Source organism: Cetorhinus maximus, chromosome 15, assembly GCF_964194155.1.
Source record: "Cetorhinus maximus chromosome 15, sCetMax3.hap1.1, whole genome shotgun sequence".
Lineage (NCBI taxonomy): Eukaryota > Metazoa > Chordata > Chondrichthyes > Lamniformes > Cetorhinidae > Cetorhinus > Cetorhinus maximus.
The window spans coordinates 21,527,832-21,553,869 of NC_135893.1; the positions used below are offsets into that span (position 1 = coordinate 21,527,832).

A 26,038-nucleotide genomic window follows, 5' to 3' on the forward strand; every position below is an offset into this window, starting at 1 on the left:
GCCACAGTTTAGCTGCTGCCAGTTCATAAGCACAGAATGCATGGGCTGCTTTAAGGTTGTGTACCTTGTGTGTGTGTGTCAGCAGCTGTTACCTGTTAGTTGCTGCTTCAGTTTATGCTGATTGTCTGATACCCAGGTGCTGATCTGGGTAATGCATGCTCAGTGGCTGGGATACAGCACAAGGGGATTGGTTCGTGGCGGGAAGGACTGCATCCTCAGGCAGCTTGTTAATCTCGACTAACTGGCTTAGTATCAAAGGCTGATAGAATCAGCTGCCGTTTGTGTGGATGCTGCTCGTGCAAGGCTGGACTCCTCAGCCCTCCTCAACGCTGAAAGTGATTCCTATCTATCGCAGGACAGGGCAACATTACGTGGGAATAGCAGGAAAACTGACAAGGAAACTATCTGTGTGGATCAGAGCCTAGCCCAGTTCGTCGTCGGATCCTGAACACTGAAGCCAGGAACTGCAGCAAAAATCAATTAACTGTGGGAGACAAATCAAAAAAGAAATATCTGCAGCGGCAAAATGGCAGAGCAAGAAATTGAGGACTTTGAGGCGGACAGTGTGTCAGACACTGCCTGCATGCTCAATCATGTCCACCCTCCACCGTACAACATTGATGACCGGCCATGGCCACTGGAGGCCCGCAGCATGTGCGAGTTCTGGGGATGGGCTTTCCTGGTCACTGCCTTTAACTTTGTGCTGTTCCTTCTGAACTTTGTCCTGATGGGCATTGTGTTTTGCATTGTGCTGCTGCCCACTATTGTGGTGGTGTATTTTGGGTTTCAGTGTCACTCCAGGGTAAGTAACCTATGGCTAGGAATGCTAATTCTCTATTTGCTTTGGCTTGGCTGTGAAATTGTAACAGTGGATACAAGGTGGCCTGCTGGACCACAGATAATGCTGACTAAAGTTAAAAGGCTGTAAAGACTGCCTGAGTCTTTTGATAAATGATTGCGCTTTCTGTTAAAATAATTGCAGTTTGAGTGCTCTGTTTGTCTGACCGAGGCTAAAAGACAAGAAATACAGCATTCCTGATTAATACGGAGGAGATGGTGCTCCCTTCACATTGATCCAAATTTAGCCCGTCGTCTGAGTGGTAGAGGATTACTATTGATGATGACCTGCCCAGTGAGGAAGCAGCATTTTTTTAATGCTTGTCTGATATCAATGAAAACTTTCAAAGGTTTTGAATGTGAACAGATGGTGCAACTATAAAAATATTAAAATGGTCCAGTTCTGTCAGAGAGTGAGCTTTAGCTATTGCTCTGCAGCTGCCTGGAGTGTGAATCATGCTGAAACTATATTACCAGAAACTTTAGTCCAATGGTCCAATTTTCTGCACTCATTTTGCATTAAAACTAACTTCTGCTAAAGGTACATTTTCAAGGCAAGAAAAGGTTTTAATCATCTTCACTCAGAAGAGATTGCAAGGGTTTATTTTTTTAAGAAAAATCCCAGAGTTATTGTGAATTTTCCTAACAATACTTTCTTTGAAAAATGCTCCAAGTCTGAATATGAAAACAAGGAAACCTTAGAGACACCCTGACCCATCTTTATAATCCACAAATGCAGGCTGTTGTTCTAGTTTAAAAAATGGCACAGGGTCAGTGGCTTTCATGTTTGCATCTTTAATAAAGATGTTGCCAAAATCCCACTCTCAAACACTGTAGGGGCATCTGGTGACTGGCGGGCACATACTCCCAATTGTTAAGGGGTGGGAAATAGGCTGGCAACTCACCCGCTGAGCCATGCTTTTCCGTAAATCTCGGGAAGTGATGTAGGTGGAGATCTGGGAACACTTGCTTCCATGTCTGCATTCCCAGACGTTGATGTATCAGGGCTTAAAATGGGAGGGAATAAACTGAAATTATTAGCAATTTTTAAACTGCTGCATAGTCAAGGGACTTAAAAGTCTAGCAAGTCGGTCAGTGTCTCAGTATTTTCCATTAACTGGTCTGCTGGAAAAATTCCTTTTTCTTTAGAATAAGTTCCCCTCCATTTCTGAAAATTCAATACAATTTATAGTCTTCAAAGATATTTTCGTCGTTCGATTGAAGATGAGATATAAAGTTAACTGGAAAATTGACGCGGTTTGAAAGCCATAAGTGAAAATGAACAAGCTGTTGTGCCTTGCTAAACCTAAAATAGTCTCAGCCCAAATTCTACCACTAGAGGAGAAGGACAAGACATGACATGAAACTGAGATTGCACCTCGCCACAGCACCGTAGAAATGGGCCACTCTGAGGGCCAGGGTTTTGTTTCACTTCTCTGGTTGTCGCAGATTAAACCTGATTTTGGTGATCTGACATGACTGGGGCATTTGGTGGAGGTGGCGACTTGGTCTGGTTTAAGTCCTACAGTGTAAACTTTCGGTTGCATCCCAGGCAGTTGGCCGCTCCCCAGTCATACCCACTTACGGCACTTGCATGTCAAACTGTAATGCAGGGCGGGGGGAGTGGTAGGGATTATAAGGAAAAAAAGCCCACCTCCCCCCCCCAACCCGGGCAAAATTTCCTACTGAGGCCGAAGGATGGAAATCTGGGAGAAATGAGTTCTGCCGCAAATTACATCCCCTGCCTGGATAATGCTATGGTTTTTATTCAGATTATTCCTGAGGGCAGCAGTGCTCCCTAATGTCTGTATGAATATTTATGGCTGGGATTTTCCAGTTCCACCCATTGTGAGAATCGTCATGGGTGGGATGGAAAATTTGACGGACCAGCTAAAGGTCCGTTGACTTCGGGTGGGAATTTCCAGATATTTACACTCCTTGTCCACAGGCCTTTATCTGGTGTTATGTACATAGACTCGTATCTTCAGGTTCCAGGGGTGCTTACACTAAGGAGTGCTACCGATGGATAGTGAATCACCATGTCTAGCCACAACTCTCCTGTTATGCTGAGGGAGCTGTTAAAGCTACCATTTCTATAAGGAGTTTAGCTGTAGCCTGCAAAATGCTGGGCAGTTAAATGTTGTCAGCACCATTATTTATAACATAACATGCTTTAATTAAAATGTGAGTTGAGAATCCTCCCATTGTGTTTAACATTCATATGTTAAGTGATGGTTGAGCTATTTAGATTAAATTCAATAACAACAAACAATGGGGGGGGGGGGGAGGTTTTAGAACCACAATCCTGCTTCATCACCACAACAATGAAGGAGCAGGGGACCACTTCTATGCTGGGAACTCAATTCCTGTCTGTATTCCCAGAGCCAGGCTTTTTAAGTAACCTGGGCCGGAGACCCACACCTGAAACCCTACAGCGCCAACTAGTTTGGCGGAGGGAAATAGCATTTTTGACCATCATCGGAGGACCAAGTTCTCCTCAATGGGAAAAATGGACCCATCTCTGGGATGCACTTGCTGTAAGGAAATTGGCTTTTCAGAGATAAAAACAAAAAACTGCGGATGCTGGAAATCCAAAACAAAAAATAAAAAATACCTGGAAAAACTCAGCAGGCCTGGCAGCACCCCTCTCCTATTTTTACTTAGTTCTGTTGAAGGGTCATGAGGACTCGAAACGTCAACTGTACTCTCCTCCGCCGATGCTGCCAGACCTGCTGAGTTTTTCCAGGTATTTTTTATTTTTTGTTCTGGCTTTTCAGAAGTTGCTGTGTCCCGCTTTCCACATTCCTGAAAGTACCACAAATCTGCTTCATGAAGGCAAGTTGGGGGGCATCAGGGGCGGGATTGGCAGGACTTGCTGTAGGTGATAACATCTTGCCAATTCCACCTCCTTTCAATTCAGAACCTCCCTCCCACTCAGAATCCCCAGCACTACACAAACAGTGCGCCCTGAGCAATGTTTATTGCTGCAAGCTCCATCAGCCCTAAAGTGCCCCCAGTGCGCCCTGAGCTCTGAGTAAGTCCTGGGCCAGCATGTTTAAGGGTAAACTACTCTCCACAGTTTGTTTTCAAAATATGGTAGAATTACTTTGTTTTCAATACTTAGGGCGGAATTTTACTGCCCCCTTATGGCAGGGCTGGGGCTGTAAAATGTGGCGAGCTGTTCAAAGGTCCATTGACTTCGGCAGGACCGTAAAATCCCGCTGCCGTAAAATTCTGCCCTTAACGTTGACAAAGAAAAATCTCGTTTGGCTGAAACGGCTCAATTTGTTTCATTCCTGGGGATCTCGCCACCACTCCCAGTGTCACTGCTTAGTTTGAAAACCCAAGGTGTAGGGATGAAACATGGGGTTACTTTCATCCAGGCATTAACCCTCCCCGTGTCAGGTCAGAAGCCATATCAAGGAATGTACTCCACCTATTAAAATTTCTATACCAAATCCTCCCTGATCATCCAAGCTCCAGAATATTCAGCCGTACTCCCAATCTCCAGTATTCAGTCCTGGATGACTGACCTGTACGATGTCCATTATTGGACGAGAATTCGACTTTTTTCTGCACAATTCTGCTCCACATATTCAGAATTTACAAGTCTTGATATGACATGGAGAATTTATTGATCACATCTGCTCTTTCCTAATACTACTTCCAGCCTTATGCCACTATAAGCCATAAGATCTTGAATAATCTATTTCCTTTGCCCTACTACACTCTGCTGCACCATTTACCTCTCTGCTATCCTCTTATCCCTGGCTGCCATGTATGTGACTCCTGTTCCTTATTATATTTGCGCCTTTATTTGAGCGTCTCGTTCTGCCTCTGTGCCCATGCTCACGCTAAACCTCTCTCGGTATCCTTTCCGCAGCCTTTAAACTTTATGAACTGCAAATGTAATAAATTGAAATCCTTAAGTGAGACATCCTCACAGCCATTCCATACACTGCTGGATCACAGCCTGGCCTTTGGAGTCAGCATCGCAATATAAATGAGGCAGTAATTTCCTTCTAAAGGCAAAAAATACCACGTCATTTCAAAGTAAAAGTAATAAATATGAATAGTTTCTGCTGCTGCTGCCACTTGCCCTCAGGGCTGCTATTTTCTGCAAGGTTGTAGACCAAGGGGAGAGTTGTAAAATGATCAAAAAGGCTAATGGAAAGCTGACATTTAAATCTAGAGGACTAGAATACAAGAGGGTAGGACTCACCCTCCAGCTCTGTAAGTGCTCTGCTTCAATCACACCAGTTTTGAGCACCACACATTAGGAAGGATATACTGGACTTGGAGGGAGTGTAGCGAGGGTTTACCAGAATGATACCTGAACTCCCAGAGTTAAGTTGCGAGGAGAAGTTGTACACACGAGGGCTGTATTCCCTGGAATTAAGGGGTGACTTGATCAAAGTTTTTCGAGACACCATGTAGCATCGCAAACTCAAAAGCTTGGTAACAGTTGCACATGCGCAGGCTCCTCATGCTCAGGTGCTCTGGGTTTCACACTGGGTCTCTGGAGCCAATCCAGAATATGGTCAAAATTGTCAAAGCAGCACCTGAGTGGTATTACAGGGTGTGGTATGCAGCATAGACCAACCCAAAAGTGTCAAACATCCCAAATCTATCCACATCATTCTTACTAGATGGAAAGGCTTGCCACAAGTGGCTATTGAGGCAAAGACTTTAAAATCAATTGTAAGGAAGTTATTTTATATTGGGAAAAGGAAAATATATTAAAAAAATAATGTTGGGAAAGTGTGGGGAAATGGGATGAAGCTAGGCTACCCCAGTTCAAGATCCAGCCCTGGCCAGCTGGATGTGCCAAATGGCTTTCTGTAACGATTATGACACGGCAGACGATGTGTGCCAGGGGGATCAAATCCATGAGGGAAACTTAATCACGTGGTCGCAACAATTTTGTAATTTGTATTTTATTTCAAGATGCGTGCCCTGAATTCAGAAGTAGAAGTCTACCAAGACTTAGAGATTTTTTAGAAAACTAAATTAAACCTTTATTAACAAAGGAAAAGATTTCAAGCCCATACATAGGTCTACAAATTGCTACTATAATAACTTCTAAAACCCCTAATTAACCTGGCTTCCAGTTACACCCCCATTAAGGCAACAGAAAAAAAAAGATTTAAACAGATCCAGGCAAATCAACACAATACCCTGGACAGTAGAATTCAAAATGGCTTTTCCCAGCTTCAGTTTCTGTAGACAACAGCTTAATGCACAACTACTGGAGGATTTTCACACTTCTGGTAGGTCTCACAATGCATTTCTAACACGTAACCTCAACCTCTTTTGTACATGTTTCTCCCTTTTAATGCAAATTCTATTGTTCCCATATGTCTTTGGAACTTTACTTTTCTCATAATATAAATCTTTTCACGATGCTAATATTATTAGTAACCTTTGGGAAAAACAAACACACTGCTTGGCCTAGCTTCTCTGGCTAGGTGTAACATCCTACCGTTTCTTTGAAATTCAAACTATCCTGATTTATCTAAAAATGGAAATTCTCCTCACCTCACATTCTAAAACTTCAGCCATGTTTACCTATTTAGCATTTCAAACCTAGCTTCCTTTTGATGAGTCAAAGCCTCCAGACCAGCTGTCTACAACTCAATTAATCCCCCCCAACACACACACACAGAAACTATCCAAACCCCACTATTAACTTACTTTTATAATCCCAATAATATTATGAGAATTATTATACTTTTGTGACAGTACTATGAATGCTGTGATGCATCAGGAAATTTCACTCTGCAAAATAATTAGATTTGAAATTTTATGTTGAATATTGATGCATGATTTCAAAATAGTGGCTTCCATAATTTCAGTTCCATCACACTTTTAGTAACTGTTTCCTAGTCACATTAAGTAATGTCCCTCTTCCAAGTCCCACAAGAGAGCTGCAGCAGAATTTGCAATTAGACTGCCAGCAAATAGATTTAATTTTAGAAAATACAGAAATATAATTTTAAAAAAACAAGAGGCCATATGGCCCATCAAAGCCCACTTGATATCTCAACTCTGTCATCAAAATTCATTATCATCGCTCTGTCTCTTCCTTCCTGTCTTCCAAATGATTAAACTTTTCCCAACTACTCCGCTATTTGGGAAGGAGGTGGAGAAGATACCAAAATGAAAGCCACTGTGGTCCATAATATTGAAGCATAGTAAGGGAACATTATAAATTACCTGCCTCACTGCCAGTCAGACTATATTCAGTCTGAGTGGATTTTTCAAAGAGTAAACTTCTCTTAACAGCAGGATGAAGCACTTACTAGCTGAGTGAGTGACACTGAATGCTTCTAAATGATGGGCAGATGAGTGGTTCCCATAGATTGGCAGCATCAATTAGCCCACAAGATAACTTCCATCACAACCAATTTTCACAGAACCACTTTTGTTCCTGAAATGGGCATCGACGACTCTGTAGATTTATTTCACTGGAAGCAGCTGTTTGACTTCAACCAGGGCTTGGAGAATCAGGGTTAATAAGTGTTCCCCTGGCAACCTCGTTTCCACCAAGCAACTTGCGAAAGGCAGGGGACTCAAGAAAGTGTAGAAAGCAAATCTTTTGTGCAGTCATGATGAGGACAGCACAAGCCACATGTCACCCTGCACCTTCAGTAGGTCCAGTCGACTTCCACCACAGTCCTCTTAGTTTTTCCAACAGATAAAGATATTTGTTCTGTTTGCGATGATTGTACTGGGCTATGCCGGATGGACTATTTATCCAAGGACTGTACTCAATGCTGATTAACATACACTATGCTTACCAGGTCCTATGATGTATCTGCTGATGATCTGCTAAAGATTCAAACGTCAATCAAGGTCTCGTGTTCAGGGTGCAAGTTGTTGGAAATACTTTCGCACTGAAACAAAATAATTGGGAGAATATAGCAATTAAGTTGGAACACAAACACTCCAAGGTGAAGGGGAGATGTACAGGGTCATGCCTGCCCCATAAAAGTAATCAATCCCCTACCCAAGGAAATCAGTCCTCAGACCCAAATGATCAACTTGCTCCCCACACAGATCAACACCACACAAAGTGCTAATCATGTGGTCATAAATGATCAACTCTATCGTTCACAGGATAGAACTCTAGAGAAACGTGACATCAATTCCCTCTTTCTCCACCTTTTTAAAAATGTGTCCTTAGGATGCAGATATTGCTGATGAGCCTAGCATTTATTGGCCATCATCAATCGCCCTTGCAAAGGTGGTGGTGAGGCCTCTTCTTGAACCACTGCAGTCCACATGGTGTAGATACATCCACAGTGCTTTATTCTGTAGTGGTTTTTTTTTTAACTTTAATTAATTTTATTGTGAATGTGTACTCCGAAAAACACAAAGGATGCAGCTTAGAACTGGATGACTTGGCCCTTCCTCTTCTTGTCTCCACCCAGCTCAAAATGCTTGCACCTCTTGATGGCCAACATTCTCTTTGATTGACAGTTGGGCTCCACACACTCCAGTCTCAGCACAATCTTCTTTGTGGTCTTAGCCTTTTGCCGAAATATAGGCTTTGTCTATCCACCATAACCACTCTGCTTTCTGTCATAACGCCTCTTACCCTGTGCGTATAAGGAATCCTTTCCCTTCTTATATTGGGTAACCTTATGGGGCTGGTGCCTACGACACTTCTTGCAGTATGTCCTCCGGGTCTTTGGTACGTTGACCATCTTCCCAACCCCGGCAGTGTGGTTTTGAAACAAGTAAGTGGCTTGCTGGATCAGTTCAGAGGACAGTTTAAGAGTCAACCACATTGCTGTGGGTCTGAAGCCACATGTAAGTCAGGCTGGGTAAGGATGGCAGATCGTCTTCCCTGAAGGACAGGAGTGAAACAGATGGTTTTTCACAGAAATCTGGTTGTTTCATGATCATTATCAATGAGACTAGTATTTTATACCAGATTAATTAATTGAATTTAAACTCCCTCAGCTGCTGTGATGGAATTTGAATTGATATCTCTGGATACATTAGTCCAGGCCTCTGAACTGCTAATCCAGTAACACTACCACTCTACTACCATCCCCTCATCCTAGCTGGTCCACTCCCTGAACTCAGTAGCATTGTTTCACAGAGGCAATAAGGAAAGGCTGTATGCTAGCCAGCCAGACTTCCAGGTTCAAAGACATGATGGGGTAATTTTAACTAGTCTGCTGGGTGGGGAACCAGTGAAATTGAGTTGGTTCCCGTGTAACACCCTGTCTGATTTGCCTCTCTGTGCAAGTCCCTGGAGAGTAAGATTAGATGGCCGGTAAAATCAGATCAGGAGTGAAACAGGCAGCAGACCTAATCCCGTTAAATTCAAACTAACCCACTCATAAGATTTCTTGGTGTAACTTCACTTTCTGACTGCTTTTATTTATAGCTCTGAGTCTGTTACTTGTGTGCTGTTATAATATAAAGAATTCTCAGTTGTTATTTTGTTGACTTATAATATTGTGTTTTTACTCAGTGAAAGGTGAGAAAGAATTATAGCTATTAGTGGTTTAGGAGATGGATTTTTGTTAGCAGCATTGATTATTGTAGTCTAGCACTGGCTGCCCCTGACTGAATGAGACTTTGAAAGCAAATCCATGTTGATTCCCACAGAAATAATGTATAGACCTCAGCTGGAAACTGGGACTGTTTAACACTTTGTGAAATCTGAACTTTGTTGGTTAGGCTTGAGTATTCCAATGCTCTCTCTGCTGGCCTCCTGCCTTTGCCCCCCTACGTAAACTCGAGGTCTCCCAAAACTCTGCTGCTTATGCCCTTACTCACACCACGTCCTGTTCACCTATCACCACCACAACACACCCCCGTCCCCGCTCGCCGCCATGCTCGCTGATCTACATTGGGCGGAATCGTGCAAAGGGACATTTTACCCATCGGCCGCAATGGTGGCTTTATGCTTCATCTTGTCCCAATCCCAGCGTTAATGATGCGTTCATGGGAAATGCGCCAGATCGCTGGTGGGAGGGCTCAGATTTGCCCATCACGCCGTGCCCTCAGCATTTCCTCGCTCCAGGTGCCATATTTAAAGTGCACCAGAGCGCAGCCTACTTCATGTCTTCAGACCAGGACTGCTCCAGGCAACAGGTGGCCCCGAAAGCAAAGAAGACGGCAGCTCCCAAATTTAGTGACGCCTCTCTGGGGCACCTGCTGGGTGCAGTGGAAGGCTGCCGTGATGTCCTCTACCCCCTGCTCTGGCTGTAGGAGGTCCACCAGAGTCACCAATCCAGCCTGGGAGGCGGTGGCAGTGGTGGTCAGTGCCACCGGAGCAAAAAGGAGGTCAGGCATCCAGTGCAGGAAGAGGATGAATGCTCTTATCCGTTCCGCCAGGGTAAGTCAACCACCTCATCACTCTCGACTCACACACTCACAAACCCATCACACATCCACAGGGATCTCACACCTCAAGGGACAACCCACACACTGACACACACAGCCTCATATCTCCATCAGGCTCATATCCCCTGGAGCTCATGTCCTCATCCCGTCCATGGCTCACCACACAAACATTCCACGCAATGCCATGGGTCTTGCTCAGACTCATGTTTTCATGCAGGAAAAGCTGGCTGGCAACAGCAGAGAGAAGTCCCAGACCGGGGGGGTGGAGTGGCCCACATTAGGCCCCTCACTCACTTTGAGGAGCATGCCAACGCTGGTGAGGACATGAACTGTGCCTGCAGCGAACACCCACCCATCATCCCTCTCTCAACACAGCTGTGAGTTCTCTCTCTCTCCTGCTTTTGACTCTGCTGCCATGCACTAATTATCTTTACTTTGCTTCACAGGGAGCTGTGCCAAGCGACTGACGCCCTCAGCCAGCCAGTCCCTCAGCTCCATCCACGTCCTCACCTCCAGCCAAGAGGACACATCCTCCTTTGAAGAGCTGGAAATAAGCAGCCTGGAAGACCCATCACCAGCGCAGACGTATACCTCGGTGGGACCTAGACCTAGAGCAGGCTCAGGTTCACTATCTGGTGATCACCACACCAAACATGTGTCCGCAGCAGGAGGAGGTGGGCTCAGCCGAGCTCTCCAGCACTCGGAGGACTGCTGGGAAAGAGGCACCTGTGATGCCTGAGTCAGATGACGAGCCTCTGGATTTGGCCTTCCAACTCATCATGGAGAGTCAGCAGAAGGTGGGAGAACATCACACAGAGCTGTTGGAAACCCTCAACAGAGTGGCACACGAGTCGGAGGAGTGCGTCCGCCTGCTCTCTGATGAAGCGCTGTTCACATGTGTGCATGTTGTATGTCTCCATGGGAAGGATGGCGGATGCCATAGAGACCCTGGTCCAGCAGAATGCGGAGACTTGCACTCCATCGGGTAGCCATGGGTGAGTTCCTGCAGTGGCAATGCAAGAGGGAAACGGTGCACCTTAAACAACACTCCAGGTGCTCCTTCCCCTCAAAGAGTCAGTTTGGGGCCCTTGGGCACCCAACAGGAGGAGGAGTGGCAGCTGGACATCCCTGGGTCATCCACTCAGGAGCCTCAGAGGCTGTCCTCTCCCTCTGAGTCCCCTTTGACTGTGACCCCCTCAAACTCATCCTCTGTCACCGCATAGGGAGCAGCCGGCCCACAGGAGGATAGCCAAAGCAAGCTGGGGTCCTCAAGGCCTTGGCTATCCAGAGGACATACACCAAAGTCATCAGAGGCAACAAGGTCAACCACTGCACAGGCTGTCTCCATGCCTGCTGTGGATGCCAGGGCAGCACCTAGAAGAAGTGGTAGCCTGGAAGGTTAGGGAATCCTGATCACAAGGGGTTGCACGGGTGAACACATTTTGTCACTTTATGATCTGAAAATATGTTCACTTTCACTGAATAATGTGTAATGTTATCTTTCAGCTTCATTTACAGGCTTTGTGAGTCCTCCCCCTACATTCCCCCCTCTAGCAGTTCAGCTGCACACAGCCGGACCACATGTGATTCTGGAGGAAGAAGTGTGTGTGAGGCAGGGCCTTTCGGAGCCTCATGCAGGTGTTGTCCCACACACGCAAAGCCTTCCTCAACCTCAATGTCCTGAGCATTTTCAGCGCTGCCTGTTCGGGTTCTCTTTCAATTGTCCATCGGAGCTGACCTGCATCTCTGCCCATCCTCCGACTGCACTCCCATACAGCAACTATGCCTGTCTAACACAAGGCTCTGCTCACTTTCAATTTGAAAACCATGGTCGTAGTTAAGTTTCGTGCAAGCTCCCCTGTCCTTTCCCTTCCCCCAGTCACCCATGTTCTTTCCCCATCACTGTGGACCCCACACCGACACCACCTTCCACCTACCCCCCCAATCACCTACCAACCTGAACCCTTTTCTTTCCAGGGTGTCCAGGTAAATGTGCATGTTTCCCTACCTTCCCGAGAATCCCAACCCCATCCGCATTCACCTTCCCGACCACCTCCTTCCCACCCCCAGGGCCCATGTCTGCCTCCGAGTCCCCACCAACCACCCCTGCCGTCCCTTCTACCTCTACCATCACACCCTCACCCTCCCACTCTTCCAGCTCAATCTGCCCCTCTCATACTCACCATTCCCTCCTACCACACCCACCCGTAATTCGCACCCCAGGAGGCAGTCATTGACTCCACAGATCCTCCCTTGCACATTCACCTGGACATCTCCCATCTTTACACCCTCCTCCACCCTTACTCCTTTCTCCCCCAAGACTCCTTCCTCCCCCGGACACCACCCCCCCGCCAAGTTCCTTCCCTCTTCCGAACTCCTTCCCCCCTCCGAACACCTTCCCTTACACCTTCCTCCTCCCTTACACCTACCTCCCCACTTGACGCATTCTCCCCCGTTACACTCTCCTCCCATCCATACTCCCTATTCCGCCTTCCCAACCTCACCAACCCCCTGACACCATCGCTCCCCCCACTCCCAACCTCACCCCCCGACACCCCCCCCCCCCCCCCCCCCCCCCCACCGGCACACCTTCCTCTCCCAGTCAAACCTAGACCTACCTCTCCCACCACCCCACCCCCAGTACACCTTCTTCTCCCACTCACAGCCAGACCTTCCTCTCCCTTCCCTCACCGATAATCCGTAGCAGTCCATGGCCAAGACTGCGATGTTCCGAAGCAGACCTAGGACATCAACGGAGACCCCCCGCCCCACCTTCCCTGAGCTACTTTGCGGCAGAGCCATGTCCATGGGAATCCACCTAGCCTGCGATGCACATGTTCCCCTAGGGTCCGGTAGCTGTAGGGCTCCAGCATCTTCTGCTCCTCGGATGTCCGCGACCTGAGCAAGGCCCTAATGGTAAGCCCTGACTTCTGCATGTCACACATCCAGATGCGTTCTGGGCCGGCATGTTTACCCGCCGGCGCAAAAGTAAATTCAGCGTGGGGGGGTGATTCCAGTCGGGCCTTACTTTGCACCCCATTAGCGGGATATGAAATGGGTTCACGCTGGTCACCAGCGGGATTGGCGTTCCGCCATGGCGGGCACCATCGGATGAGCCCGCTGTGCTTCCAATTTTTGGCCTTTTCGCCATATTGACCCCGCCCCCTCTCCCCGTCTGCCATGACGTTCGATGCCAACGGGGCCGGAAAATTCCGGCCATTGGCTCATTGGCTCCTGGTCCAGCAATGCCTCAATTTTAAAATTCTCATTCTTGATTTCCAATCCCTTCAAGGCTTCACTTCTTCCTATCTCTGTAACTTGCTCCAGCCCTACAAACCTCTGAGACCTCTGCACTTCTCTGATTCGGGCCTCCTGCGCACGTCTGAGTTTAATTGCTTGACCATTGACTTTCTTTTCTTCAGCTGCCTGGGCCCTAGGCCCAAGGGTGGGAATATGTAAAATCCCCTCTCTAAACCTCTCCACTCCTCCACTTCCACCTTAAAGACATTCCTTTTTTTGAAGCAATCTGCCAAATGACAATTTCACTTTCCTGCCTGCTCCCCACTATCCCCCCCACCCCCGGTTCGTCCTCAGGAAAACCATCAGAGTTGGAATGGAGGTGGCAGACCCGCATGCAGGCTGCCCTCACCATTTATTTGCCAATCCTGTCTCCAATCCATCCTGATCTGGGATGGAAAATTCCGGCCCAGTTGCTTGCATTATTTCGAATTTGAGCTTGAGGTTACTGAGGCAGACAGGATTCTTTGGAATGGGGACTAGGATGTCGGAATGATCATGGAGGAACTATAAACAGCACATCAGTGCTTCAGTTTTTGCCAAGTAAACAGCACCGAAGATTGTTTGTGTTCTCAACAAGTTTCCTACCATCCCTTCACTGGTGTACAACGTGACGAATTTCAGACAGGGATCAAGATCGAGATTTATGTTTAATTATTTGTCTCCAGATCATATAAACAATGTATCTGACAGAATAAAAACACAAAGTACAATGGAAGAGCAAATTGGAGGTGATGACTGATGTAGTTTAGGTTCAGTCCCAGTGAAAGAGATTCCACAGAATGAACCTGTTGAATTAGTTGTCAGGGTGCAAAGGCGGCTTGACCAGTTTCATTATTCACTTTGTGCCCATTACCTTCAATATAACTGTGAAGGGATTATTGACAGAAACTTCCAGAGACACATGATCAATCGATGATCAGGCAGAACTGGCGGGATAACACAATTTGATAGACAGTTAACTGTAATTTGACTGTCATTTACTGCAAGTCTATTTCATGTTTCATAGACTCTAATTCAGCTTTTGAGCCACATCAATAAATTCAGATACACAATGCAGAGTTTCATAAAACATTAAGAACCGAAAATCTTGTCCTGTGAAAATAATGGAAAAGGACAGTCATTGACAAGTAATGAAACAAGTGAAAGGGGGAGGTGAGTAAGCAACACGGGTTGGATGATGGATCAGTTTCATTTTGTGCCATTGCCCTGCAGCATATTAGCTACAAAATCTATTAGTTCTCATGTGTAACAAATCTCAATAGAACTGTCAGCATGAAGGCATACAGTGAGCGTTATCAGTAATGTGTGTTGCCTACTGGATGATTTTGGTGAGTTATCCAGAATTGGGATTAAATAGTTACTGGGCAGTACAGAACTTGAGAGTATTGTTGAAAAAAGAGAGATGCTGTCAAAGCTTTTTGCCTTCACTCATCCGGACAGATGCAAGAATAACCAAATCTCAAAGGGAGCAACAAGCATCCCCTTTTCTCATGCAATATAAATTGTTCTGAAGAAGAGTCATACGGACTCGAGACGTTAATTCTGTTTCTCTGCACAGATGCTGTAAGACCTGCTGAGTTTTTCCAGCATTTTTTGTTTTTTGTTTCAGATTTCCAGCATCCGCAATGTTTTGCCTTTAATATAAATTGTTGTTCCCTTTGAAATTTGGCCTTCTTGCATCTGTCCTGGTGAGTGTAAGGCGAAAAGTTATTACAGCATGTCTCTTTTTTTCAGCAATTGGGGTTAAAGTGGGAGGTGAAGAATTGATTCATGGAGTGGTTCCTGCTTACCTCATTGAGTGCTCTCTGGTATGGGGTCTTCATCTCTTTATGCTTCATGATCTGGTTTGGCCTTACCCCTTAAGACCATGTTCCAAACTTTATATATGTGCTTTAGTCCTGGTTCTTCCATATCTGGATAACAAGCATATGCTCCCAACTGAGTACCCTGTTACTGCCCCACAGTCTCAACCTAATAATACATTCTTGCTGCCCCATATCCCCACCCTGTGATTCCCTTTTAATGCCCCCACATTCCCAAGGAAGTAATTCTTTATTAATCCAGATCAATAATTCCTTGTTACAACCACACATTTCCAAATCACTGATTCCCTATTAATACCTGGAGCTTCTGGATTAATGATTCCCCATGAACAAGGCCATAAAGCAGGTTAATAAGGCCAGGAAAAATGCAAACAAATTATTGGGGCTGAATTTTCCCCCGTTGGGGGGTGGGGGGGAGGTTGAATGGCGGAAGCGCACAGGCGCTTCCAATCGGCGCCCCGATCGGGGGCGTGGTGCCATTTTACATGGGTGGGCCAATTAAGGCCCACCCAGCGTGATGTCCGCACAGAAGCGCTATGTGCTCCCTGTGCGGGCGGAGGTGGAATCCCAAAATCGAGAGTGCGCTCTTTCGCGCATGCCCACGAAAGAGCGCACTCATCTCCCTGAGGCTAAGTGCTGCCTCAGGGAGATCGGCGCCAAATTCAATAATGTTAAAAATAGAAAAATAAAATTTCCCTGACATGTCCCCTCATGTGACACTGTCACATGAGTTGGGACATGTCCATCACTTTTAGTTAAACTTTTATTAAATTTTTAAAAGCCTACATGAAACCTCATCCCGCCCTTGGACGAGGTTTCATGCTTTCTCTGAAGCCTGCCAGGGCTCCCGGCCTGCCCGCCAAACCTAAGGTTGGACGCCGACCGGGAAATCCTGCCCATAACTTCAGTACTTCTGAATTCTATACCTCTAGAAATAACTCCCAGCGCACTGTTAGTAGTTTAAATCACTTTGCTGACCTGTTTTTCATGATTTGTTCACCTTTTTATTCCTCGAATATTGTCATGGGATTTCTTTATCACAGCCACCTGAGCAGGTAGTTTTATAAGCAAGCACATATACAAGGGAGTGGCTATTAACCAGTCCAGGCAGCGGGCAGTTGGGGAGGTTGTTTGGCCCGAATGTCTACCCCTCTTCCGTGGCTATGTTTGCGCCCGGGTATCCCTGGAGAGGGAGCATGCAGTGTTCACTGGCATGCTTGAGGCCTTCCATGACTGGTGGGCACCACAGGGGCTGGAGTGCATCATCAGCCCCGGAAACAATGTTCAAATTTGATTTATTAAGTTTCCTTTAAAGTTTTGTCTTTTGTTACGCTGCCCTTTTAAGGGGCTGTCAAAATGTTAATTTGTTTATTTGTTTGCTCAAAAGAGATACAGCACAAGGGAAAGGATCATTGCCCCAGTTACACTGGGCTGAATTTTCTCAGATGCATCGTGATCCAGTTCTGGGTCAGGCTGTGGCGGAACACCAATCAGCATCTTCCCAGAGACGGCCAATTAAGGAGCTTCCTCTAGGACCCTTGAGGAAGACAACAAGCAGACCAGGTTACTGGCAGGCCCAACATGAGGGCCTGGCAGCGATGTCCAGCTGGCCACCCCAGCAGGAGAGGCGGGCACTGCTGAGGCAGGCGGGAGACCCCGAGGGCGCCTCAAGATGGAGACACTCTGAAGGATCATGAAAATAAGTGCGTCCACGTCTGTCCTGGCCACTGTTGTGGAGGGGCCCCCTTCCATGGGATGGCCTGCAGCCGTGGCCCGTCTATCCCTACAAATCAAGGAGGGGAGTTTTTAAAGGAGGCGTCCATGGCCTGTGAGGATGACTCTAAGCAACAGCTGGGATTCAGCCTTAGCTGGGGCTTGTCCGTCATTGGAAAGATCCCAGCAGCATCATCACTTTAGAGTCAAGTGGGGTCTTAATTGAGCCTAATTAGCCATCCACTGCTGGCTGGGTGGCCAATGTCAGTCAGATCCTGCCTCCTGCAAGAGCTCTCAGAGAAGGGAATGTATAAAGGCACCGCGCTTCCGTCAGAATAGTCATCCCAAACAAGTCTCCGCAATACCAGGAAAATTCAGCCCATTGAGTCACCTCTTGTGGGTTAATTGGTATTAAAGAAACAAAACTTACTTTGTGCAATGACTTTTAAAATACATTGCATTCCTACCACAATTTATAAAGGTCTTTTCAAACCTGCAGGTCTGGACCTGTTTCAAAGACCTACTGCATGCCTGATGATAAGGTGTTGGTGAGCGCTCATCTGAAAGAGACAAAATCAATGTTATCAGATGATGTACAATTGACAAAAGCCTCAGGCTACTTGAGGAGGAGCAATTGGCAGCATTTTCCTCTTAGACTATGTCAATTTTCCATAATAACTCTGGTCACAGGGCCTCAGAACCTATGCTACTGGCTACTGTGGATGTACCTACACCACAGGGACTGCAGAGGTTCAAGAAGGCAGCTGGTGGGCAATAAATGTTGGCCCAGCCAGTGAAGCCCACACCCCATGAATGAACAAAAAAAACATGCAGAGCCTTAACCAGAAAATATGAATTAGAATATTTAATTCACTGTAAAAATCATGTACAGAAAGCAAAATAAAGAGAGTGGAAGATGGAAGGGAAAGAGGTAAAAGATATAGAAAGGATTTTTAAAAAAAATCAATAATTAAATTCTGAAGGGATGAGTCTCCAGATTTGTAAAATGCAATTTTTAGTGCAGTGATGTTGTTTGGCAGTGATTAAGACTTAGCACATGGTTAAAAATTCACTTGCACCTGAATACACCAGCTCTAACTTTTTCCGGTGTGTTTGGTGGGTAAGTACAGCAACTTTACACCCTTCCATGAATTTCAATGTCATGTTGGCAAGGTACCCAGTGGAGCACAACTTGTAGACCAGCAGGGCAAATTGAACAGCACTGTGGATGTGTGGATGCAGGAAGTTGCTGTCTATTTACTCCATATTAACTGTGAGCACTGATAGCCTCACCCATATTCTTCATGTAAAATCCAGGCCTACATGCTGTACTTCCTATATAGCAATGCTGGGCATGCGACTTACACCTGGATACTGGAACCGGGATCTGTGAGAGTGGGCTGGAAACTTATTTCTGGCCTCAAAGAAGACAGCCCCTTTAAGTTAACGCTTTGATTGGGTCATAAGCACTTGAAACGTTAACTCTGTTTCTCTCTCCATGGATGCTGTCAGACCTGCTGAGTTTTTCCAGCATTTTCTGTTTTTGTTTCAGATTTCCAGCATCCGCAGTAGTTTGCTTTTAGCCCCTTTAAGTTGTTGTAGGCAACTAAGCCTTGAAGTACAAAACACCCCTCCCCGATCCCCACCCCCACATCCTTCCCTACAATATGTGACCCGTGTCAGAGGAAGAAATTCTGCCAGGAACTCAACAAAGCAATTCAAGTCAGGCTGAAAAGATAAACAGTTCATCAGGCCGCAGCACACTCCCAGTGATATAATCAGTACAGGGGAAAACTGAGGCACCCTGTCATAACTTAATCAGAAAGCAGAAAAAATAACGATGAGAAAAAAAGCTAACATAGCAGGGAAGGAAAACCAGAAACAGCAACATAGACACAAGAGGAATTAGCTTATAGCACTCGACTAGGGGTGGTGGGTGCAGGGGCACAAAGTCAAAAAAGATCCTTCTGTCCACTTGTGATGGTGCTAATGATTCTGGATTTATTACTTTAATGGGAAACACTGTTTTTCATTTTGTGCTTTCTCACCTTCTAGCCAATGTTCATTAACACCTTGCAATAGTTCAAGAGAAAATGCCCCATGGGGAATTTGCAATATGAAAGCTCTTGAACAGCTAATTGCACCTAGAGCCATCGTACAGAGTGTTTTAGGAGATTATCTGAGGAGTTTATCAAACCTCTCAACTTTACAGCGATGGGGAAATTGGAGAAATACAGTCGCTAAATCAAATGTCATGAGATGTGCAGTAATCATCCATCACGTGTTCAATTTGCATCTCTTTTTAATTGGTGGCAACTGCAGATAAGTTTGATTTACATTACATGGTTACATAGTTATTCATTATTATCTCTGCTTTCTTGTACATTGTTAACTCCACAACACAATCAATGACTGACACAACCAAAAATTCATATACAGAAGCTTATTAGTTACGGAATAATCCTTGCATCATAATAAAGCAGCAATGTTCCACTTCAAAGCTGATTGTTTCTATGCCAAATAAAATCCACATTTCTGCACCCGTTGTCTTCCAAAAGCACAATAAAGTAGTGTCTAGCATGTCAGTGTTCATCTTACGGAGGCGTCGATGGTTATCATACTAAGAGTAAACATAACATAAGAACATAAGAATTAGGAGCAGGAGTAGGCAATTCAGCCCCTCGAGCCTGCCCCGCCATTCATTCCGATCATAGCTGATCTCATTTGGGCCTCAACTCCAATTTCCCGTCCTCTCCCCATAACCTTTCAACCCGTTACTAATTAAAAATCTGTCTATCTCCTCCTTAAATTTATTCAGCGTCCCGGCATCCACTGCACTCTGAGGTAGTGAATTCCACAGATTCACGAGCCTTTGAGAAAAGTAATTCCTCCTCATCTCTGATTTAAATTTACCGCCCCTTAGCCTAAAACTATGGCCTCTCGTTCTAGAATGCCCCTGAAGGGGAAACATCTGCTCCATGTCTACTTTGTCTATCCCCTTTAGTATCTTATATACCTCAGTTAGATCTCCTCTCATCCTTCTAAACTCTAGCGAGTATAGGCCTAAACTGCTCAATCTCTCTTCATAAGACAAGCCCCACATCTCTGGAATCAATCTAGTGAACCTCCTCTGAACCGCCTCCAGTGCAACTATATCCTTCCTCAAGTAAGGGGACCAAAACTGTGCACAGTACTCCAGGTGCAGTCTCACCAATGCCTTGTACAGTTGCAACAACACTTCCCTATTTTTATACTATTTTCCTTTAGCAATAAGTGCCAAAATTCCATTTGCCTTCCTTATTATCTGCTGTATCTGCATACTAGCTTTCAGCGATTCATGCACGAGGACACCCAGGTCCCTCTGCACTGAAGCATTCTGAAGTTTCTCTCCATTTAAATAATAAGTCGCCTTTTTATTCTTCTGACAAAAATGGATAACCTCACACTTATCCACGTTAAACTCCATCTGCCAAATTTTGGCCCATTCACCTAATCTGTCCATATCCATTTGTAAATTTCTTATTTCTTCTTTGCAACTTACTTTCCCACCTATTTCGGTGTCATCTGCAAATTTAGCTATAGTACCTTCTATCCCTGAATCCAAGTCATTAATATAGATTGTAAATAGTTGGGGCCCAAGGACTGAACCCTGTGGCACCCCACTAGTTACAGCTTGCCACCCAGAAAAAGACCCATTTCACCTGACTCTCTGCTTTCTATAAGGCAGTAAGGCTTCTCTTATACCAAAGTGAGCACTCTTCATGTCCGAACGTTCGCAGCTACACCTGATCCCATTCTCATAACCACATATGTGCACTGCTCACCATGGACCTTTGGATAGTGATCACAAATCTAGTTGATTTTCTCCTCTCCAGACCAGGCTCCAAGGGTAGGGTTTTGGATCAGGACCCTGATGTCGTGGTCAAATGTGGATCACAACCCCACACTATGTCAGGAACAGTCACACAGCAGTGATTTACCCTGAATTGGTTAACCAGGGTCTAGCCATCCAATTAAGGCAGGTGAGCTCTTGAAGCTGGAGGGCCAATAGGAGACCCTCCAGCATGGAAGAAGCAGCAGCCTGCCATTGCAGGTATGGGAGACAGAGGGCGTCTTGAGGACCCCTCTCAGCACTTCTGAAAGTTTTGAATTTAAAAATGGCCACACCTGCCAGACCACCATTGTGGAGGGGGAGCCTTCCACAAGGTAGCCCGTGGCCACACAGCTGCGGACAGGTAGGCGAGGGGGGCAGGCCTGAAACTTGCCTTGAGTGTTGGTCGCCCAGTGTGCCACCAGGAGTCCCTCTCCAGGCATGCATGCAGGGGCACAAGGTCAAAAAAGATCCTGCTGACCTCTTTGTAATACTGTGAGGGGCCTGCAGGCCAACTACAAAATTCCAGGTTGGCATCTGATAATTGGCCTTTTACTTATCTTAATTTGCTACCTGCCCATGCATTGCCAATCCCTCTTCGGGGAAAATGGCCCAAGAGTGGGATGGTGCCGTTAAATCAGCATGTCAACCAGCATTGTGAAATTATGTGTCTGCCTGCCTCCATTCTTGTCCCCATAATGGGGAAAAATATTCTTCCCCAATTGTCAGATCCCTAATACTATACCAACAAAATCAACCAACTCAACACTGATTCCTCACGATTGATTCCTGGGATGACAGGATTGTCGTATGAGGAGAGATTGGGCTGAATAGCCCTGTATTCACTGGAGTTTAGAAGAATGAGAGGGGACCTCACTGAAAAGTATAAAATTGTGACAGGGCTGGACAGACTGGATGCAGGGATGATGTTTCCTCTGGCTGGGGGATCTAGAACAAGGGATCACAATCTCAGGATACAGGGTTGACCATTTAGGACAAAGATGAGGAGAAACATCTTCACTTAGAGGGTGGTGAACCTGTGGAATTCTTTACCACAGAAGGCTGTGGAGGCCAAGTCACTGAATATATTTAAGAAGGAAATAGTTGGTTTCTGGACTCTAAAGGATCAAGGGGTATAGGGAGAGTGTGGGAATATGGCATTGAGATAGAGGGTCAGCCATGGTCATATTGAATGGCTGAGCAGGGTGAAATGGCTAAATGATCTATTCCTGCTCCTATTTTCTATGTTTCTATGTTTCTAACACAATCCAGGAATTTGTACAGCTCAATATGACACAACACAACCTTCATCAACTGATCCAGGAGAGAGAAATCTCAGATAGTGTATCTAGACACTAACACCATGTTTTTGGGATTGCTGCCAATCTTCCATTGAAATTACAGCAGGAGATAAGGAGAATTCTCACAGGGATTCAGGGTGATGGATTGGGGGAACTATTACAGGAGTCACCAGCATTGTTGTGCTTGAGGGAATATCTAATGCAGCTCCAAAACTTACCATAGTTACCCTTGGGTTTTCTAACCTCACTAGATTGTGTTAAACCTAATTGAAATGTGTTATTAATCAAAGCACAATTGCCCCTGGGAGCAGCCTCATATTGTGCCAACACACAGTGAATGTAAGGTAGCATAAGTGTCCTGGATAGGCTTGTACAGCATGGCTGCTGCTGCCAAGCTGTTCCAGTACAGCTACAACACTGGCATCTACCCGACAACGTGGAAAATTGCCCAGGTATGTCCTATCCACAAAAAGCAGGACAAATCCAACCTGGCCAATAACCGCCCTATCAGTCCACTCTAAATCATCAGCAAAGTAATGGAAGGTGTCATCAATAGTGCTATCAAGCAACATTTATTCAGCAATAACCAGCTCACTGATGCCCAGTTTGGGTTCCATCAGGGTCACTCAGCTCCTGACCTCATTACAGCCTTGGTTCAAACATGGACAAATAGCTGACTCCAGAGGAGAGTGACTGCCCTTGACATCAAGGCAGCATTTGATCGAGTGTGACACCACAGAGCCTTAGCAAAACTGGGGTCAACGGGAATCAGGGGGGAAACTGGAGCTGGTTGGATTCATACCTAGCACAAAGGAAGATGGTTGTGGTTGTTGGATGTCAATCTTCTCAGTTCCAGGACATCACTGCAGGAGTCCCTCGGGGTAGTGTCCTAGGCCCAGCCATCTTCAGCGGCTTCATTAATGACCTTCCTTCCATCGTAAGGTCAGAAGTGGGAATGTTCGCTCCCTTTCATTCGCTCCCTCGACCACTAACAAACAGTGACGGCAGTGAGTGCCATCTACCAGATGCACTGCAGCAACTCAACAAGGCTCCTTCAGCAGCACCTTCCAAACCTGCGGCCTCTACCACCTAGAAGGACAAGGGCAGCAGATAGATGGGAAGACCACCACCTGCAAGCTCCCCTCCAAGCCACTCACCATCCTGACTTGGAAATATATCGCTGTTCCTTCACTATCATTGGGTTAGAATCCTGGAACTCCCTTCCTAACAGCACTATGGGTGTACCTACACCACATGGACTGGAGCGGTTCAAGAAGGCAACTCAACACCACCTTCTCAAGGGCAATTAGGGTTGAGCAATAAATGCTGGTCCAGCCAGCGATGCCTCCATCCCGCGAAAGAATAAAAGAAAATTACTCCCTGTGATGTGATTTTAAGCAACTTTTACCGGTGTAAAACTTATTCCAGAAGCCGAAAAAAAACCCAATTAGATCAACTGGTAATAGAGCGGTTTATGGAGAAGCTGGCTCAAGTTATTATATCCTCTGTGTGTAATGAGAACAGGGAAAAGAGGGAAGCAAAAGCAAATATTAAAATAAGAAGGGAAAACATATCAGGGAGTCTGTTTGTGGGAAAAAAAACCCGCCAGGTGCTGCTTCCAGGTGAATCACAAGTTGAGCAAGTGAGATGGCGGGTGCCACATTCCCCGACTAAGCTATATAAATTTTACACGAATAGATTCAGAATTCCCACTGTCGCTGTGGCTGCTGTGATCTTCTTTTGGGCCTACTGCTAGGCGGCTGGTGCACCTACCTGAGTCAGGCGCTCAGCAATTTAATAAGCAAATCAGGGTCCTATGACGAACGTGGAATCCTGTTTGCAATTTGAGGACAGAAGGGATTTGTAGTCCGACCAAAGATGAGTGGACAGCTAAGTGTGTGCTCATTTCTGTGAAGCCTGGAGTAACAGGAGAGCTGCTCCAGGCTCCACAATTTCAGCTGGGCCACTGCTGCTTAGGGCCTTCCTTTATTGCCCCCCTCCTGCGGGTCTTTCCTTTTCTGGCAATGGCTCAGAACAGGCGGGCGCTACCCTAGAGTTCCACCCATAGTTGAATGCCAATGAGACCTGGCCTCCCAAATCAGGCTTCTCTCCAACCCCACCCCCTCCCCCCAGCAGCACAATTGGCTGGAGGTTGTGGGGGGGGGATGTGGGGGAAGGGGGAAATCTACAGCATTGTGTCCAGTTTTAGATGCCTGCTTTAGGAATAATGTCAAGGCCTTTTAGAGGGTATTGAAGAGATTCATGGGGATGGTATCAGGATTGAGAGGCTTTAGTTATGAGGGAAAATATGGGACTCTTTCCATTAGAACAATTACGGTTAAAAGAAGTGATGCTTAAAATTATGAGAGGTTTTGACAATATAAATTGGGAAAGCTTATTTCCACTGGTTAATAGTCAGGAACTCGTGGACATAATTTTAAAGTTATTGGTTATCAGAGCAAAGGGTTTAGGAGGGTTTAGGAGATTATATTTAATGCAGAATTCTGATAGAGCAGAATCCAATAAAAAAGAAATGAACAAAATATTGAAAAGTAAACATGTCAAAAGGTATAAAGGGCAGAGGAATGGAATGAAGTAGGTGGCTTTCTTAGAGAACTAGCACAAGTGCAAAGGGGCCAAACGGCCTTCTTCTGCACAGTAAAATTCTGAATGTACAAGTATGATTTCCAATGACTACCCTTCCTCAAGGGACCTTTCCCATCCATCAGAGAGGGTAGGCAGGGCATAAATTAAACAGCCCATCTAAAAAGTGGAACCTGCAACAGTGCAGCACCCTCTCAATACTGGTACAGGGAATGACAAAATATTTAACATTTTAATTGTTACAGGAACTTACTTAACTTTTGGCCTGAATATCTCAGAGAGTTGTAAACTGAGTAAAGCTGTTGGTCAGGTGCCTTCAGCCAAATCACTCATGACAGACTATAATTGGACACATGAGAGACTAAACCACTGACTAACAAGGAAAGTGAGAGCTTGTTATGTTACGTACTTGGGAGCAGCTGGCAAACTCCTCTCCTGTACTAATATCATGACCAGCTTTGGGGGCGGAGTGGAATACTCCGGAAAATGGATTTTAAATAAATAACCTGAAAACAAAATTGGATGTCAGTATTTGAATGGTTTCTAATTTGCTGTCTGAATGGTTCCAAGAAAACAGGGTGCCCTGAGCAGCCTTGTGAAGCTGGCTGCTGAGAAACTAACAGCAATAATCAACCAACACTGTCGTCCTCCTTATCAGTAATTATAATAAAAAGAACTCTGTGCAGCCAGTCCGCAGGAGCTCAGATTAACATCCAATCATCATCTTTCATTCAGCAATGAATAATTGGGAAAATAACAGGGTGTTATTAGAAATCTAACTCCACATAACGGTCAATTTGAAGTTTGCTCTCCATCTTCCATTGGTAAAAACTCCATTATATAAAATCTGCAATATACAAGGTTATCAATACATATGAAAGTGTCAGGCACAGATTAGTTGCAAATACCTCTTCCATAGGATGACAATGAAGGTGGAAAGTACCAACCAGTTAATAGAAAGTATATTAGATTAAGCCACTATCAAATCAGTTTTTTAATAGTTTCTCAAATTCGTTCTTTTAAACCTTTAATTATGTGTTAACTCTTCCTGTGATATGCACAGGTCATTTCTGGCACTATCCAGTACTATCTGAGGTGTCAGCTGTGGCTCAGTTCATAGCACCCTCGCCTTTGAATCAGAGGGTTGTGGGTTCATGTCCCACTCCCGGAAACCAAGAACTGTGATTGTACTCGAAAAGAGTTGCAATCTGTGAGTGCTGATA

The 26,038-nt window shown here is 45.5% G+C and overlaps 1 protein-coding gene and 1 pseudogene across 1 annotated transcript in view; one reads left to right on the forward strand and one right to left on the reverse strand.

The window, feature by feature from the left end:
* The first annotated feature begins 299 nt into the window (after nt 1–299).
* Nucleotides 300–26,038, forward strand: part of tmem88bl (transmembrane protein 88b-like) — a 42,674-nt gene continuing 16,935 nt past the window's right edge. Inside the window, exon 1 of the mRNA XM_078559249.1 lies at nt 300–802. Coding sequence (XP_078415375.1) covers nt 527–802 — 276 coding nt within the window. The 5' untranslated portion in view covers nt 300–526. The remainder of the gene's footprint in view (nt 803–26,038) is intronic.
* Nucleotides 8,161–8,565, reverse strand: LOC144691184 (large ribosomal subunit protein eL42-like; annotated as a pseudogene).